Below are 14,558 nucleotides of genomic sequence, written 5' to 3'. Positions count from 1 at the left end.
GACAGGGCTTTAAAATCTAAAATAGGAATCCACATTACTCCTCCCTGTAAAGCCTGAGCACCTCGTCAATGTGGAACAAGGTGTATAAGGATGAGTAGAGTTGGCAATTAGAGAGGTCACATCTCCAATTACTGGTGTAATGATTACTTAGAGTTTTTTGTCAGATCACTTATTTTTGTCATCAGCATCAATATAGCAGCTCTGGGCTCTACCCCAGGCTCCATGGAGAGCAACCTTGCAGTTTGTCTGGTTGGTTGGGTTGTGATCCTTCCTGTCTCAATCCATCTTCATTAGCATTGAGCCAGGCAAGCCCAGTGTGTGCTCAGCAATGATACCTGTGCCCCAGGAAATTCAGCCCCTTTTATCTCCTTGGCTGAGGAGCCTTTTGCTTCAGTGGGAATTGCCAGCACTTTCTTTTAAGAAGTTGTCTTGTACTTTTTACAGACCTCATTAATTGTGTGAAGCTTCCAGTAGCACAGATAAGAGTCCTCCAGACTTCTGGTATGGCAATTTCAGTCCAAAGAGTTACAGAAATGGTCACTGAGCCCATTAGGGTTCATGTGTAGGTTACAGAAATGAAATGGCCTCGGTATGTCATCCCTGGTTTTACTGGTTTTGCTTCTCAGTGGTGTCTCTGGGGGAGATTGTTCCTAGCTCAGTGTCTTCAGCATAAAACTGTAGGGTTTGGAGTGGGTTTTTTTCTTTTTCATCAGCCTTAGAGGGTAAACTTCTTTGTTCCCCAAGAAAGATGTGTGATATTGCTGGCTACAAGCTGGACACAAAGAAGAGTTATTAAAATCAGCCTTGTGTTGAGGTATTGCAGCTTCTAGTTACAGATGTCATGGTAGTCTGAGATGGCAAGAAATATTCACTGATCAGTGGGAAAAACTCCCACATAAATATGTGGTACCTCACAGGTTAAATTAAATGGAATAAGTAGGTCCAGAGAAAAAGGGCCATATCTCAGATTGTTTATTGTACCATGTTATAGCAGCAAAATAAAGTTTGGATTTTTGAGATCAGACCCTTTAGCCTGCAATATCCTGCAGCAAATATTCAACCTTTTCCTTCATTTTTCCCCCTGTATCAATAATAAAAGGATAAAGAGGGTTTTTTTGTGGTTGTCATTGCTGTGGTACAGTCATAGCTATAGCATTCCCATCTGAACTGGCAGTTATCTGCACTTAATAGAGAAAACAGAGGGTGAGGGTAAAAAAAAAAAATCAATCCTTTGAAATAAAAAGCATTAGGTAAGAGTTTCATTTTGACAAATTTCCTTCTTGCTTGACCGAGCTGTCGAAGGTCTCACGCTTCTCTGGTTTACCAGACATGATCTCAGCACAGGCCTTGAATGTGTTCAGCACATTTCATCCAGACAAACCCAGTTTCTCTGTAACTTCTGCTGAGTGTTACATCCACATTTTATGTAACAGGACTGAATTAGATTTCTGCAATTTGGATGTCTTGGAGCAGGACTCTGTTTCTCTTGGGGTTTTGCCTAGACTTTGGTAGTAGTATTTTTCTGCAGGCTGAAGGAGAGATTTAGGTGCATGCCTGCTAGTAGAAGACTTGCAATGCTTCCTGACCTTGCAGGGGTTCTCACGGGTCTCATCCTGGAGCCATCTTTGCTTGTGCTTGAATCGTACTCTCATTAACCTGACTGGGGAAATAAAAAGCCTAAGTTCTGCTAATAATTAATTGCAAACACATCTTGCATTTTTAATTTTATTACCTTTTAATATGAAACTTCTATTACTACAAAATCTAGTAGTCATTTTAAAATTATTTAGTAATAATATCTCTATCTGTTTTGAAGCCTTATCCATTACAGCCACCCAATTAGTGTTAGACAGGAGTTAGACAGAGAGAGTGATGGGAAGGGGAAGTGATGTAAGTAAGAAAATCATCAGTCAAACAGGTGATATAAGATGCCAAACCAGCTCTCTAGGTCAACTTGACAGGCCCAGGCTGTCTCCATGGGAGAGTTCTGAGGGCTGAGCCTGTTCAGCTGGGGATCCAGATAATTTTCAGGCATTGTAAGACACATAAAGGCACACTGTGAGTACTCTCCATTACGGTGTACATTCTCCAGGGTGAGTCAGTGCACAGTCAACTGAAAGACTGATAAAATGTACCTGTTCCTCTTGCATTTTTTCTTATCAGTAAAAATAAATATTGGAAGATTTAGTTCTGTTTCTTTGCATTTACTCTTCAAAACATATAACATTTTGAAGACTGTGGTCACTTTGCAGCAAGGTATGCCTTTGCTTTGTTCCATTAACAGTGTTCAGGAGCCCCAACAGGTGTTGTATGCAACAGCTGACATTGCCAAACCTTCTGAAAAGCTGTGTAGAGAAACCTGTATGGGACAATTAGGTTAAGTCTGAAAGCAGAAGGATAAAACTTGCTAATGTCTAAGGGGACAAAGGAAAATATTGGAGTGTCAGTTTGGGTAAGTAGTTGGAAAGTAAGACATGACTCTGAGAGACTCAAGAAGCCTCAATGTGAGCCTAGAAGAGCAACATGCATTTCTAACTAACTAATTCTGTGCTTGGTCTTTCATGTGGAAGTGTTTCTGGTGGTTTACTGTATCTCAATTCCTTGCCAGGGATCTGAGGGAAGACCGGGTCCTCCAGGCATTAAAGGCTACGTAGGTGCACCGGTAAGTCACAGCTCTTGTTCAATTTCTAATGCTCTAGAAACTTTCTTTACTTTTTCAGTGTGTTCTGCCCAGATACACTTTTTTATTAAGCAGTTTATTGTCTGTCTGACCACTTATCTGCATTATGTCCAAATGGTGAAATTGTCTTGACTTCACTGAGTTTCTTGTGTCTTCTTTAAATGAGAACAGACCAGTAGCCAGTGGAGAGGTGTCAGCAGAAATTACCTGATTACTGAGATAACAGCTGGTGATTTTGTGATGTTTCCACTGCAATACAATTGCTTTGGTCTGTGACGATGCACCATTTACATGATGCTTGAAAACTTCATCAGAACACCAAGAAAAAATACCACCTCTCACCAAGTTTCCAGTCATATTTTCAAAGCTCTCAGGGAATAGCCTTTGGGCTCAGGGGACAAATCTGCATTGAATGAACAGACAGTAAGACCAAAATAAATTAGATTCTATCCACTTAGCACCTCTGTCTTGTGGTCCCAGCTTGGTGAACAGCCTTTAAGCCAGTGTTGGAAAGGCTGACTGGATTTTCTGAGATTTTCTGACCCAGATGGGGGTCATCTCCCAGAGGCTGGGGGATGAAAGGATTGTGAGCTGCCCTGCTAAGAAGTACTTGGAGTGCTGGTGGATGAAAAGCTGGACATGAACTGACAGTGTGCACTCAGAGCCCAAAAGCACCACGGGCAGCAGGTGAGGGAAATGGTTCTGCTCCTCTGCTCTGCCGTGGTAAGATCCTACCTGCAGTGCTGCATCCATCACTGGGGTCCCAGCGCAGGAAAGACTCATGGACCTCTGAGAGCAGGTCCAGAACAGGGCCATGGGAATGGCAGGAAGGCTGTAGCACCTCTCCTGGGAGATAAGGCTGAGAGTTGAGGTTGCTCAGTCTGGAGAAGATTCTGAGACCGTAATGTGGCCTTTCAATATTTAAAAGAGGCCAAACTTTTTAATAAGACCTGTTGTGATAGGACAAGGGATAATGGTTTTAAAGTAAAAGGGGTGAGATTTAGATTGGCTATAAGGCAGCAAGCTTTTATTATGAGGATGGTGAGACTCTGGAACAGGTTGTCTGGCAAAATGGTGGATGCCTCATTCTTGGAAACATTCAAGGCCACCTTGGACTGGACTCTGAGCAACCTGCTCTAGTATAAATAGCCCTGCCCATTTAGATGATTATGTAAATCATCCTGAGGGCCAAACATACCCATACATGGAGCTCTCATTAGCTTGCAGGTAAGACTCCACTTAGTAGTGTAAAGTAAACTTCAGTTTAAATTATTACAGCAAGAAGCACTATAAGCTTTGGCAGTTTTAGAGAGGTCACTACTGTCTGAGCATATTTATCTCTCTATAGCTATTAGCTGATTGCTCAGTTTCTACAATAAAGATAAAAATACAAGATATTTGCTGAGCCAAGAAAAGATGAAATCCTTTTGTGCCCATTGAATCAATTGCCTGTGCTGGTGCCACATCAAACTAAGCTCCAGAAATGTTCCTGGTGTAGCAAGGAGGAGATGACTTATGCAGTCCTGAGGAACACTGGCATTGCATTCAAAGCACAAAAATGTGCTGGGCCCCCAGGACAGAGTGCATCTAACCTTTGCCAGTTCTCAAAGCTACCTGCTGTCTGTCTGGCTACCACATCCAAACCCACCAAGAACAGGAATTCTTGCTTGTTTATGCGATAGGTTTTCTCATCAGTATTGTCCTTTACCAAAGTTCTCATTGTTTACAAGAAACTTGAAAAATGCAGAGCATTGGTTGTTTTCCAGACCATCTGCAGCTGTGGTGTGTTCCCTGTCCCTCCACTCTGCTGTTGGCAGGAGGGTCGTGTGTCTGCAGGCAATATAATATTACAGATGTTCTTGGGCTCACAAGCGGTCCCTGCTCTGTGAGTCTGCTTAGATCATGACTGCAGCCAACTTTGAGGACTGGCAACACAGAAAATGTCCTTGAGATTCACTTGAATTGATTGTGCAGATGTGCACACTGATTTGGTGACTAATTAGAGGAGGTAACTATGCCTCTACTTGGATTTAGCTTTATAATCTTTATTTATTTTTATTTTTAGGGTCTACAAGGAGAAAGAGGAGAAAAGGGAACACGAGGAGACAAGGTATTCCTTCTGCATGGTAGGAAAAGACAGGCTTTTCCTTTGTCCATTAGGTGAAGTGGACTATCAGGCCAGCAGCTCTGAAGAGGGATGGAGTTTCCTCACTGTGCTGCACTTTCAAGTGCTCTCCACCTCCCATGGGTGTATGGGAGGGCTTCTGGGATCTGTGCTGCTTACTAAGCACACGTTTAGGGACTTCTTGTGTGTGTGTGTAGCCAGGGATGGAGGAGAGTGAGGAGGACAGGAGTGGAGGTTGCCAGTGTGGAGATCTGAATGGGTGTCCACGTTGTGTGCACAACCTGAGAGTTGAGAATGGTCACTGACTGCCACTGACTATGTCTGCATCCAGCATTTCCCATCTTATTCCCATTTTTCACATCATCCAACTTCCTATGTTTCTTTCTTCTCCCATCCCCATAAACTCACTAGTAGTAAATGCCAGGTAATTTGCACTATGTCAAAAGCTTCAACCAAATGGAGCTGCTTCCCAGTTTCTTGTTCTCTTCTGACTGTGAAGAGCTGTTTCACAGAGTACAGGTCACTCTGGGATTTGACCATGTTTGTGGCTCCAGCAAAAGACCAAATGCTTATTTATACTTGAATGGGCATGTAAAAGGAGTGCAGGGCAGGCACAAAGCCTTAGTTATTTCAGTTTGCTCAGTGTATTCAGAGAGACCTCAGATGTGCACCCACTTCTGCTGTAGAAATGCTTGGCAGTGCTCAGGGCCCCCCAGAAATGTTGTCTTGCTTGTGATTTGAGCTGGTCCTGACACAGGTTTATCTCAGGGAGGGGGTCTGGCAGCTCTGCCTGTGTTTGTGTAAAGGAGGGAGTCATCATCTTGCTGGCATAGCTCTGTTCCCATTTCTCAGTCTCCATCTTCTTCTGGAGAGGAAACCCAGCAATTAAAAAACTTTTGCCTGCTGGAAAAAATTATCAGTAGACCCTTAGTGTGAGATACTGTGTTTCTCTTTACCAACATTCTTTCTGCTGTTTATGATAAAGTAGCCATGATCATATTTTGTATTACCTATCCTCGTTATTGCAGCTAGAGCAAAGGGCTGGATTGTACTTTATCTTTGTCACGCTTTTCCTTCAGCCCTCTGCAGAACTGGATAGGTGTCCTGTGTCTAGCCAGTGCCTCTGCTGCTTTTCCAGAGGCAACATTGTCTAATCTGTTGGGGTATTTGGCTCCTGGAAGAAAATCCATCTTTCTGACATCACTGTGATGGGAGAGGAAGCTGGAGCTGTGTGTGGGCAGGCAACTGACTAAGTAGAAGAAGATTAAAGTGGGGAAGAAATGAATTAGGTTTTGTTTCATCAGAAGGATCTGCACAATTAGAGGTGCTCCCCCATCCTTTTCTTTTAGGATTTTTTTTTGTTTGTTTTTGTTTTGTTTGGTTTTTTTTTTGTTTTTTTTTTTTTGTCCCTGAAGCAGCCAAATCTCTGCTACAACAATTGTGCTTTGGTTTTTTTCCAGGTTTTAATGATGGTCTCAGTGCACCCACTGTCAGTGCTTTAACTTTTACCAGTCAGTACTTCTGTGAAAATAGTGGGCGTAAATTCAGTGGGCCAAATATTTTCTTGTCTGCTCTTCAGTCTGTAACCTCAATCCTGACACCTACGCAACCTGTGCTTTTTTGTGCCTGAAGAGAAAAGGGGTTATAATATCAGATGGGAGCACTAATTCATGCACTGAGTATTGTTTTATCAAGTCTTCCCCCTTAATACCAAAAAAACCCTATGTATCCCATCCATCTTGCTGCATTATTCACATATCCTGGGATCTCACATGTAAATGTTGAGGTTTTATAGTGAGGTTCCCAAATCCAGTAGTACAGGTTACACCTGCACTTTAGGAAAAGCGCTGCACCATATGAAGAATATCCCATGCCCTTTTTCATCTAATGAGCCCATTGCAGATCCTAAGACAGACTCCAGAGATGAATTATGATGCACTGCCCTGCTAACAGGAGCCATATCTGTATGTGATACTTGGCATTCTAATTTAGGCATGTCCAGCAGTTCAATGTGACAAAGGACATTGCTTTTGCTGCGTAATCCTGTGCCCATCCTGTAAAACTTTGTCTGTTTTATGAGATGGGATTGTGTAAGAAGGCAGCAGGACTGGTCTGCTGCTGCCAGATCCCTCTGCAGTGGGTTTTTTTTCTCCTTCAGCATTTCCAGGGCCCTACAGACTCCTGGGTAATCATTTTTCCAACAAATCATTAGATTTTCTAAATGGTAGAGGTCAGAGAGCGGCACTGAAGTTTTAGCAGAATTGTCATTTCCCCTAGCTGCTTGTGAATCTTCACCATTTTGTTCTACTGGTTAAAAGAAGAAAAAAACAGTAGAACACAGGAGAAAGAAATGGAATCTTAAAGTGAAAATTTGAGAATGAAACTTTAATGTGTTTGCTCTCTCTGTTGGAAGAAAAGTACCTTTCACTGAGTGCCCTTATTTAAAGAATGGAAAAATAATAAAAAGTATTTATAATGACAGATTTTTCTGAAGAAACAGCAGAAAACACAATTGCTTGGAGTGTTTTCAAATGGCTTTTTTTTTTGTATTTGCTTGTATAAATAATACATTTGCCTTTCCCAGCCCCCATTGGTGGCAGTAAGAACATCGACACTTTTCTGTTTTGGCACCTAAACCAGCGTGTGTGAAGTACTCATTGCTGCTGTATTGATGCTAAAAATTCTCCTGGGAACACACTGCACATTTTGTCAGCAATATACCAAGCTGTTACTTGCTGAAAGTCTTAAATTCAGGATATTTGTAGTTCAGGCAGTGCAAAGAAAAGCGTTAATGTGGAAACTGTACCTCCAATGCATGTTGATCTGGGTGTCTGACACTGATTTTCAGCTGCTTTCTGGAGGATATGGGTCTCTCTGATTTCATACCTTGAATATATAATTTGAAATAACATTAATGTTAGAAGATTGATTGACTTTCTAAGGTGGAAAATAAATAATGATTAGCAAATCCATTTCTGACTTGGCAAATCAACGTAGTTTACAAAAGAAGCTAATTAAATCCACTGCCGTTAAATGTGGGTTTGCAGGTAATAACAGTGATCTAACAGAGTTTAAGATATATAAACCCACTAAAAAATAGCATAAAACTATTAGTTTTCTGTCACTGCTTGTACTTGTAGAATTTGTTTTTATATGCACATTGATGTTAACATTGGCACTGTGTGTGTGTTTGATAGTTTATATTCAGCTGTGTGTGAAGGATCCAAACAAAATCTGTTTCGTTTTTCAGAAATTTAAGGACTTTAGAGAATACAAGTCCCCTGTTTCTAGGAGTTTTTAAACTAAAGAGATTGAATGGTCAAAGGCCACAATCAGTAGCAGAAAAGTGAAGTTCAGCAGAAGTATATAATTGACCCAGTTATCTCTATCAAGAACCTCAGTTATAAAATAGGAAATATATTGAGCTTGAATATGAAAGAATAGTAGAGATCAGGGTCAGAATTTAAAATTATCCTGTAAACACAATCCCCCAAAGCAGAAGATGACATTGAGAAGGGGCAGCTTCAGGATGTTTCATACTCAGAGGACAACAAATTGCAGTTATGGATTGGGAACAATTGATCAAGGAGCTGTCTTGTGGAAGGGGGTTTGGTGTAAAGTAAGCATTATCCTGGGATTTAAACAGAAAAATAGTGTATGAAACATGAAAACATATTCCTGCTCAGAGTTAGCCTCAGGTGTATTGAGATTCATGCACCTAGCTACAATGAAGGTGTGCAAAAATTGGACACTGCACAAAAGGGAGCAATAAAAATAATCAGAGAACTGAAAAACATGCCCATGAAGATAAGTTTAAAGTATTATGGTTGTTTAGTCTTGAGACATTTGGAAGCAGACTTTTGTAAAGCTTCAAATACACAACAGATCATTGTAAAGATGAAGGAAACACTTTTCTCTATGGGAGGTCAGGGAAAGACTTACTAGTCTGGAACTGCAGGAAAAAAATCATGTTTAGGTACAGGGGAAAAAAGTGTATCTTCAAGTAATAAAAATAAAGTGGTGAAATCCATTGTATACGGACTTTGTGGACTGTCCAGCTCTTGAGACATATATAAATATTTAATTGTTTCCTCAGGTTACCGAAAGAAAAGTTAAAAAGTGAAAGATTTTTCTTTACTGGGTAAAACTGGCCTATTGCTGGATTGCTTTATTGTTTCTGTAAAAGCTGTTCTGGGCTGACATTATCCTGGAGCACATTGTACAGTTTACACAAGCCCACCTCAGCAGGCAGAGGAAGGATGCCAACATGGAAAGTTAGCACACAGCTGCTTCTGGTTGCAGCAACTTTTCATGGTACATGAAGGAACTTCAGCTATCTTCTCTATGGCACTGGCTGGAATTTCTCTCCTTATCTGTTACTCTTGGAGCAGATAATATGGACATCACCTTCAGGGCAGTGTCCTAAACAGCACGGATTTAAATTATAGTGGTTCTTTCTCTTCTTTTTCCAGGGAGACAGAGGACTGGATGGGTTCCCTGGAAAGCCAGGTGTGGAGGGGAAACAGGTATGTGGCAAATACTCAGTAACGGGAAGTGTTTTGTTGGAAAGCTGACCCTAAAACTGAGACTTATCCTGGCTGAATCATTACAGTACTCAATCATGTCCCTATTCTGAGGATGTTTGACACAGTTTTCTTTTTTTGTTTGTTTGCTTTTTGAATTCAACTAGAATGAAACTTACACTCACAGGAAATGCCAGTCCTTTAAACATGATAGTCTACATGTTTGTCGTAAGTTTCATTAAATACATAAGAAAGCACTCAAAAACATTCAGTTGTTTAAGCTCACAACAGGAAAGGAAGAGAACTGCATCTAATATATTGGGTTTGTTTTCAATTAAAAAAAAAAAAAAGCTTGGAATTATTTACATTTTTAAAACAAAAATAAAACATAAAATGGCCTAGAAGATCAGTACATTTTGCTGATCAGACACACACTGCTTTGTCTTAAACTGCTATCAGTAAATTCCACAAGACTGTTTTCATTTCCCAGGGAATGATACCTAATGAGAAGCATCCTTTTCTTCCAAGGACCTTCTGGTCTAAATAGGAAAGGACAGAATAAGAAGCAGAGGACAGAAGTGATTTGCCAAAAGCCACGCAGCTAATCACTGCCACCCTGGAGCCTGATACCTCCAGGCTGCAGCATCTGCATCCTGCTCTGTTCCTCAGCCACAGCTTACCTTGTACCAAGAAGTGTGTGTCTACTTAGTGTTTATCACTATCTTTGCAAGATGGAAATGTTTTCCAGTGTTCAAGAAGGATAAAGAACTGGTTTATACTTGCAGCAAATGCAGATGAAGTAGGAAATTACAGAGGGATGTCAAAATGGATCCTTTTTGTTTAGTACTTCAAAGGAGCAATTTCTCCAAGTGAAACCCTGTTACAGGAGTTGGGTTTCTGAAGCATTCCTTCCTTTTTCATGTCTAGACACTTAGAAGAGGGTAAATCTTCATGCCTGAATTTTATACAAAATTTTGTGTGTGACAGTGATATACTCACTGAACTGCAATTCTTCTGAATCAGCTGAAATTGGATTGGCGTTATTGTGATTGCTGTGGCATCTCCATTGTTATTCTCTTTCCTCTCTGTGCAGGAGAGTCAAACCAGCTTCATGTGTTCTGTTTGTTCATGCCCAGTGCAACAGGACATCACTCTGCTGCCAATAACTGAAGCCTTATGTTTCTCCTGCACTTTAGAAACAACGAATTTTTTTCTCAATTTTGCCTATTTATAGGGCCCTCCTGGCAGTCCTGGCCTTCCTGGTGCTAGTGGGACCAAAGGAGACAAGGTAAGTTGGGATGGGATGCACAGAGTAGATTTGGAAACACATTTGTTAATTCTTCCTTAGGCCATCAGTGCTGGAAATTTCAGGGCTGTTGTACTAATATCTATCTCGTTTGTATATGATAAATGTTTATATATATTTAAATGTCTCACTATTCTGACATGGCTTGAATTTGAAATGAGTGTGAGTGAGTGTTAAAATGTATCTGTTTATGGCTCCTCTTCTCTTAGTCTAATGCTGATAGTAAGAATAGAAAGAAATAGAGTGTAGTTTGGGTCAGGAAATAGTCCTCATCTAAGAAATGTGAGTAGAAATGTCAATATGTTTGTGTAGAAGCTGTTTTTCTGACCCTGGAGATGTAGAATTGACTCAGAAACTGACAACAAAATGCCTCCTACCTGCAAAATAATTATTCACTTCTCTCAGCAGCAATTTTGACCTTGTTATTTTTCAGAGTTGTTACAGTATTCAGGACAGCCTCATGTTTCCCTCTCTGTTATAGATGATGCTGTGGTTTTGGTATTTCCGACCCAGCTCTTCGGCAGGAGTGGAAAGGCATGGCCAGTTCTGTATTTCTTTCTCTTTTTCTCCTCTGGATTATGTCAGTGACCCTTATCCAAGAATGCAGAGATTGGAACCAATTCCCACTATTTTCTTCCTGCAGTAGTGATCAGTCGTGAGTTCATAACACTTCATTCATATTTCTGAACCAGCTGCAACTGGTGCTTCCAGAAGATATTTGTCCTCTTGATCTGATATTTTCAGAGTGGCTGGTGTGTATCTCTTCACTCCTTCTCACATAACATGAGCTCTTTTTAGAATAGGCATGTTTGGATGGGGGCCCTGGGCAGCCTGATCTAGTGGATGTCATGTCGGCTCGAGACACAGGGCTGGAACCAGGTATTTTGGATTGATGGGCCAAGGTCAATGGCATCAGGTTCAACAAGGCAAAATTCTGGGTTATAAACTTCGGCCACAACAAAGTCCTGCAGTGCCCCAGGCTGGGGCAGAGTGGCTGGAATATTGCCTGGAAAGTTGCCCAGTGGGAAAGGCTCTGAGGTGCTGGCTGACAGTGGCCAAACATGAGCTGGCAAGTGCCCAGGTGGGCAAGAAGGCCAGTGGTCTCCTGGAATTCTGTGTCAGCACTAGTGTGGCCAGCAGAACCAGGGTGGTGATTGTGTCTCTGTGCAGGGCACTGGGGAAGCCACACCTCGAGTGCTGTGTGCAGATGTGTGGCCCTGTTGAGGTGGGACTAATGAGAGACGCCTCTGCCTGAATTAAGGTGCCAGTGAGACCATCTACCAAACTCAACAATGGGGATTTTATTTAACAATAAATGAGAGGAAGAGAGATAGAAAGGAATAGAGAAAAGGAGGGTGAGAAGGAAAGTGGGGACAGAGGAATTGGGAGAGAGATGAAGCAGAAGACAGTCCAAGATGCTTGGTTTCAGTGGCATCACATTGGTCCTTCCTCACCATGTGCTTGTCTGTGCTGGGGGTCTCTTGTGGAGGTGAGGGCCCCAGGTCATTCTTTCAGGGTTAACACCTTTCTCCAGTCCTTGCTGTGGTTATTGAGGGAGGTATTTTCCTATTTGCCGTGTGAAAGGAGGATGCCTTCCTTTGTTTGCAATGCTGAGGACCCAAGAGACCATTTCTCAGTTCCAAATTCAACCTTGCAGGGAGAGTGGGGATACACCCCTCCTTCTCCCCCAGCCCAATGCAGACCGGGCCTAAACTCAGCTTTGTTAAAAATGAAAATTAGTCCAGCCAAATTAAAATGAAAAAATAAAATATTTATTTTGCAATCAAATTCTAATCTTATCTACTCAATATCACATATATCATACTAGAAATGACGCAAATAATATCTACTACACATAACAGATTCTATCGGGTTCAACATGACAGTGCTCTCACTCTTCCTCAGCCAGTTGTCCCTGACCAGGCTTCCATGCTGTTTTCTTGTGGATGCCGGGCTGGGGCTGGCAACAGGATCTGCCTTTGGCAAGTGGTTGCCTCAGGGTGAGCCCTGAGGCATCTTTGGTGAGCGTCCCAGTGCTGGCCCTGGGCTCACTGCTCCGGCTGCCCGCTGAGGCAGCTGAAGGAGAAAAGGCGGCGCAGAGCCCGCCGGGCCCTCTTGGCCATGGAGCGCCATCGCCGTGGGGCCGGGGGCTGCGGGACGGCTGCGCTGCCAGCGAGCCAGGCTGAAACGCTGCGTGCCAGGGGCTGGGCAGGCACCGGGCACGGCCCTGCCGGCGGCTCATCCGCACAGGGCTTTTCCTGGGGAGGGGCAGCCCGGGCACAGCCACCCTCCATGCCTGCCAGAAGAAGAGCCAGGCCTGGGTCCTGCCCTTTTGTCCCAACAAGCCCCAGCAGTGCCCCAGGCTGGGGGCCGAGTGGCTGAAAAACTGCGCAGGAGGAAAGGCCCTGGCTGACAGAGGCTGACCATGAGCTGCCATGTGCCCAGGTGGGCAAGGAGGCCGGTGGCATTCCGTGTCAGGACTAGTGTGGCCAGCAGGATCAGGGTGGTGATTGTTTCTCTGTTTTGGGCACTGGGTAGAAGTCTTCATTCAGTTCTGGGCACCTCATGGAAAGAAAGAAAGGGGTTGAGGTGCTAGTGTGGCCCGATATGGGCAGTACAGTTGAGGAAGGGTGTAAAGGGTAAGTCCTATGAAGAGCAGCTGTGGGAACTGGGTGTATTCTGGGGAAAAGGAGAGTCAGGACGGACCTTACTGCCTTTTACAGCTCTCTGGCAAGCAGTTGAAGCCAGGTTGAAATTAGTCTCTATTCCCAGACAGCCAGCAAGAGGACAAGAGAAAATGGCCTCAAGCTATGCCAGTAAACATTCATGTTGGACAGCAGGAAGAATTTGTTGATTGAAAGGTTTTTCAGCCATTGCAAGGTTCTGCCCAGGGAGATGGTGGATTTGGCATCTCTGGACGTGTTCAGTGAACAACTGAATGTGTCACTGAGTGCTCTGGTCTTGCCATGGTGGTGTTCAGTCAAAGGTTAGGCTCAATGGCCTTGGAAGTATTTTCAACCTTAATGTTTCAGTGATTCTATCTTTTAAGATCCCTTCCAACCCAAACCATTTTATGGTGCTCTGAATAAATAACAAACAGTAATTGAACTTAAGAGAGAAAATATGAAAGATATCGTGAGTCATTCAGAGACCTACATGAGTAATGAATAAATAGAGTGTGGAAGGAAGCTGTGTGATAAATGTAACACCAGTCTGTGCCTAAAGTAAAGGATAAACCTTCTGTATGCACAATCTTAGAGCATAATAAATGGTGGACATTGCTGGAGAAAAATGACCTGGAACAAATTGATAGCCTAGATGGCAATAAATCATGGAAAGAGGGTGTAGCATCCCAGTGTCAGGCAACCAGTATGGCATGAATTGCTCTATAAAATGACTTAGGGAAAATGGTACCCTTTCTAACGTTTTTTTGCAGTTATTTTGGTTACTAACAAATAAAAGTATTTTGACCTCCTTAATATTCATCCTTTTGGGGGTCTGTTAGGGATCTAAGCATCAAACAGTTTGTTTGTGTGGTAAGTGTACAGAGCAAATACAAGATTTTTTGAAGCACAAATCTAATGCTATTGCACTCCAATGCATTATTCATTTTAACTCATTGAATGTCATTCAAATGTACATAAAACTTCACATAGCACAGACCACAACCGTTTTCTCCATGTATTCATCTGCAGAGCAGAGAAAACCGAGTTGAGGGTGTGTGTCCAGATCTATTAATTATGAGATGGTACCAAAAATAGGAATGTACAACAACAGTTGGAAAATATGATCAGGATGTTGCTTTTATTTTGCACTCTTGTGTATTCTATGTATGTTGTGTTCTATGTATGTTTTTCTCACTTCTTTTGTGTTTCCCTGCAGGGTGAACCAGGACTTCCAGGATTGCCTGGCACTTTAGTAAGA

At 42.4% G+C, this 14,558-nt stretch overlaps 1 protein-coding gene across 1 annotated transcript in view; it reads left to right on the top strand.

Moving 5' to 3' along the window:
* COL22A1 (collagen type XXII alpha 1 chain) overlaps window positions 1-14,558 on the top strand; it is a 192,740-nt gene that overhangs the window by 91,461 nt on the left and 86,721 nt on the right. Inside the window, exons 15-19 of the mRNA XM_072925037.1 lie at window positions 2,609-2,662; window positions 4,746-4,790; window positions 9,278-9,331; window positions 10,563-10,616; window positions 14,517-14,552. Of these exons, the coding sequence (XP_072781138.1) occupies window positions 2,609-2,662; window positions 4,746-4,790; window positions 9,278-9,331; window positions 10,563-10,616; window positions 14,517-14,552 (243 nt within the window). The remainder of the gene's footprint in view (window positions 1-2,608; window positions 2,663-4,745; window positions 4,791-9,277; window positions 9,332-10,562; window positions 10,617-14,516; window positions 14,553-14,558) is intronic.

Source organism: Taeniopygia guttata, chromosome 2, assembly GCF_048771995.1.
Source record: "Taeniopygia guttata chromosome 2, bTaeGut7.mat, whole genome shotgun sequence".
In the NCBI taxonomy this organism is placed as follows: Eukaryota; Metazoa; Chordata; class Aves; order Passeriformes; family Estrildidae; genus Taeniopygia; species Taeniopygia guttata.
The sequence above is the reverse complement of the archived record's forward strand: the minus strand, read 5'-3'. Positions and strand labels throughout refer to the sequence as shown.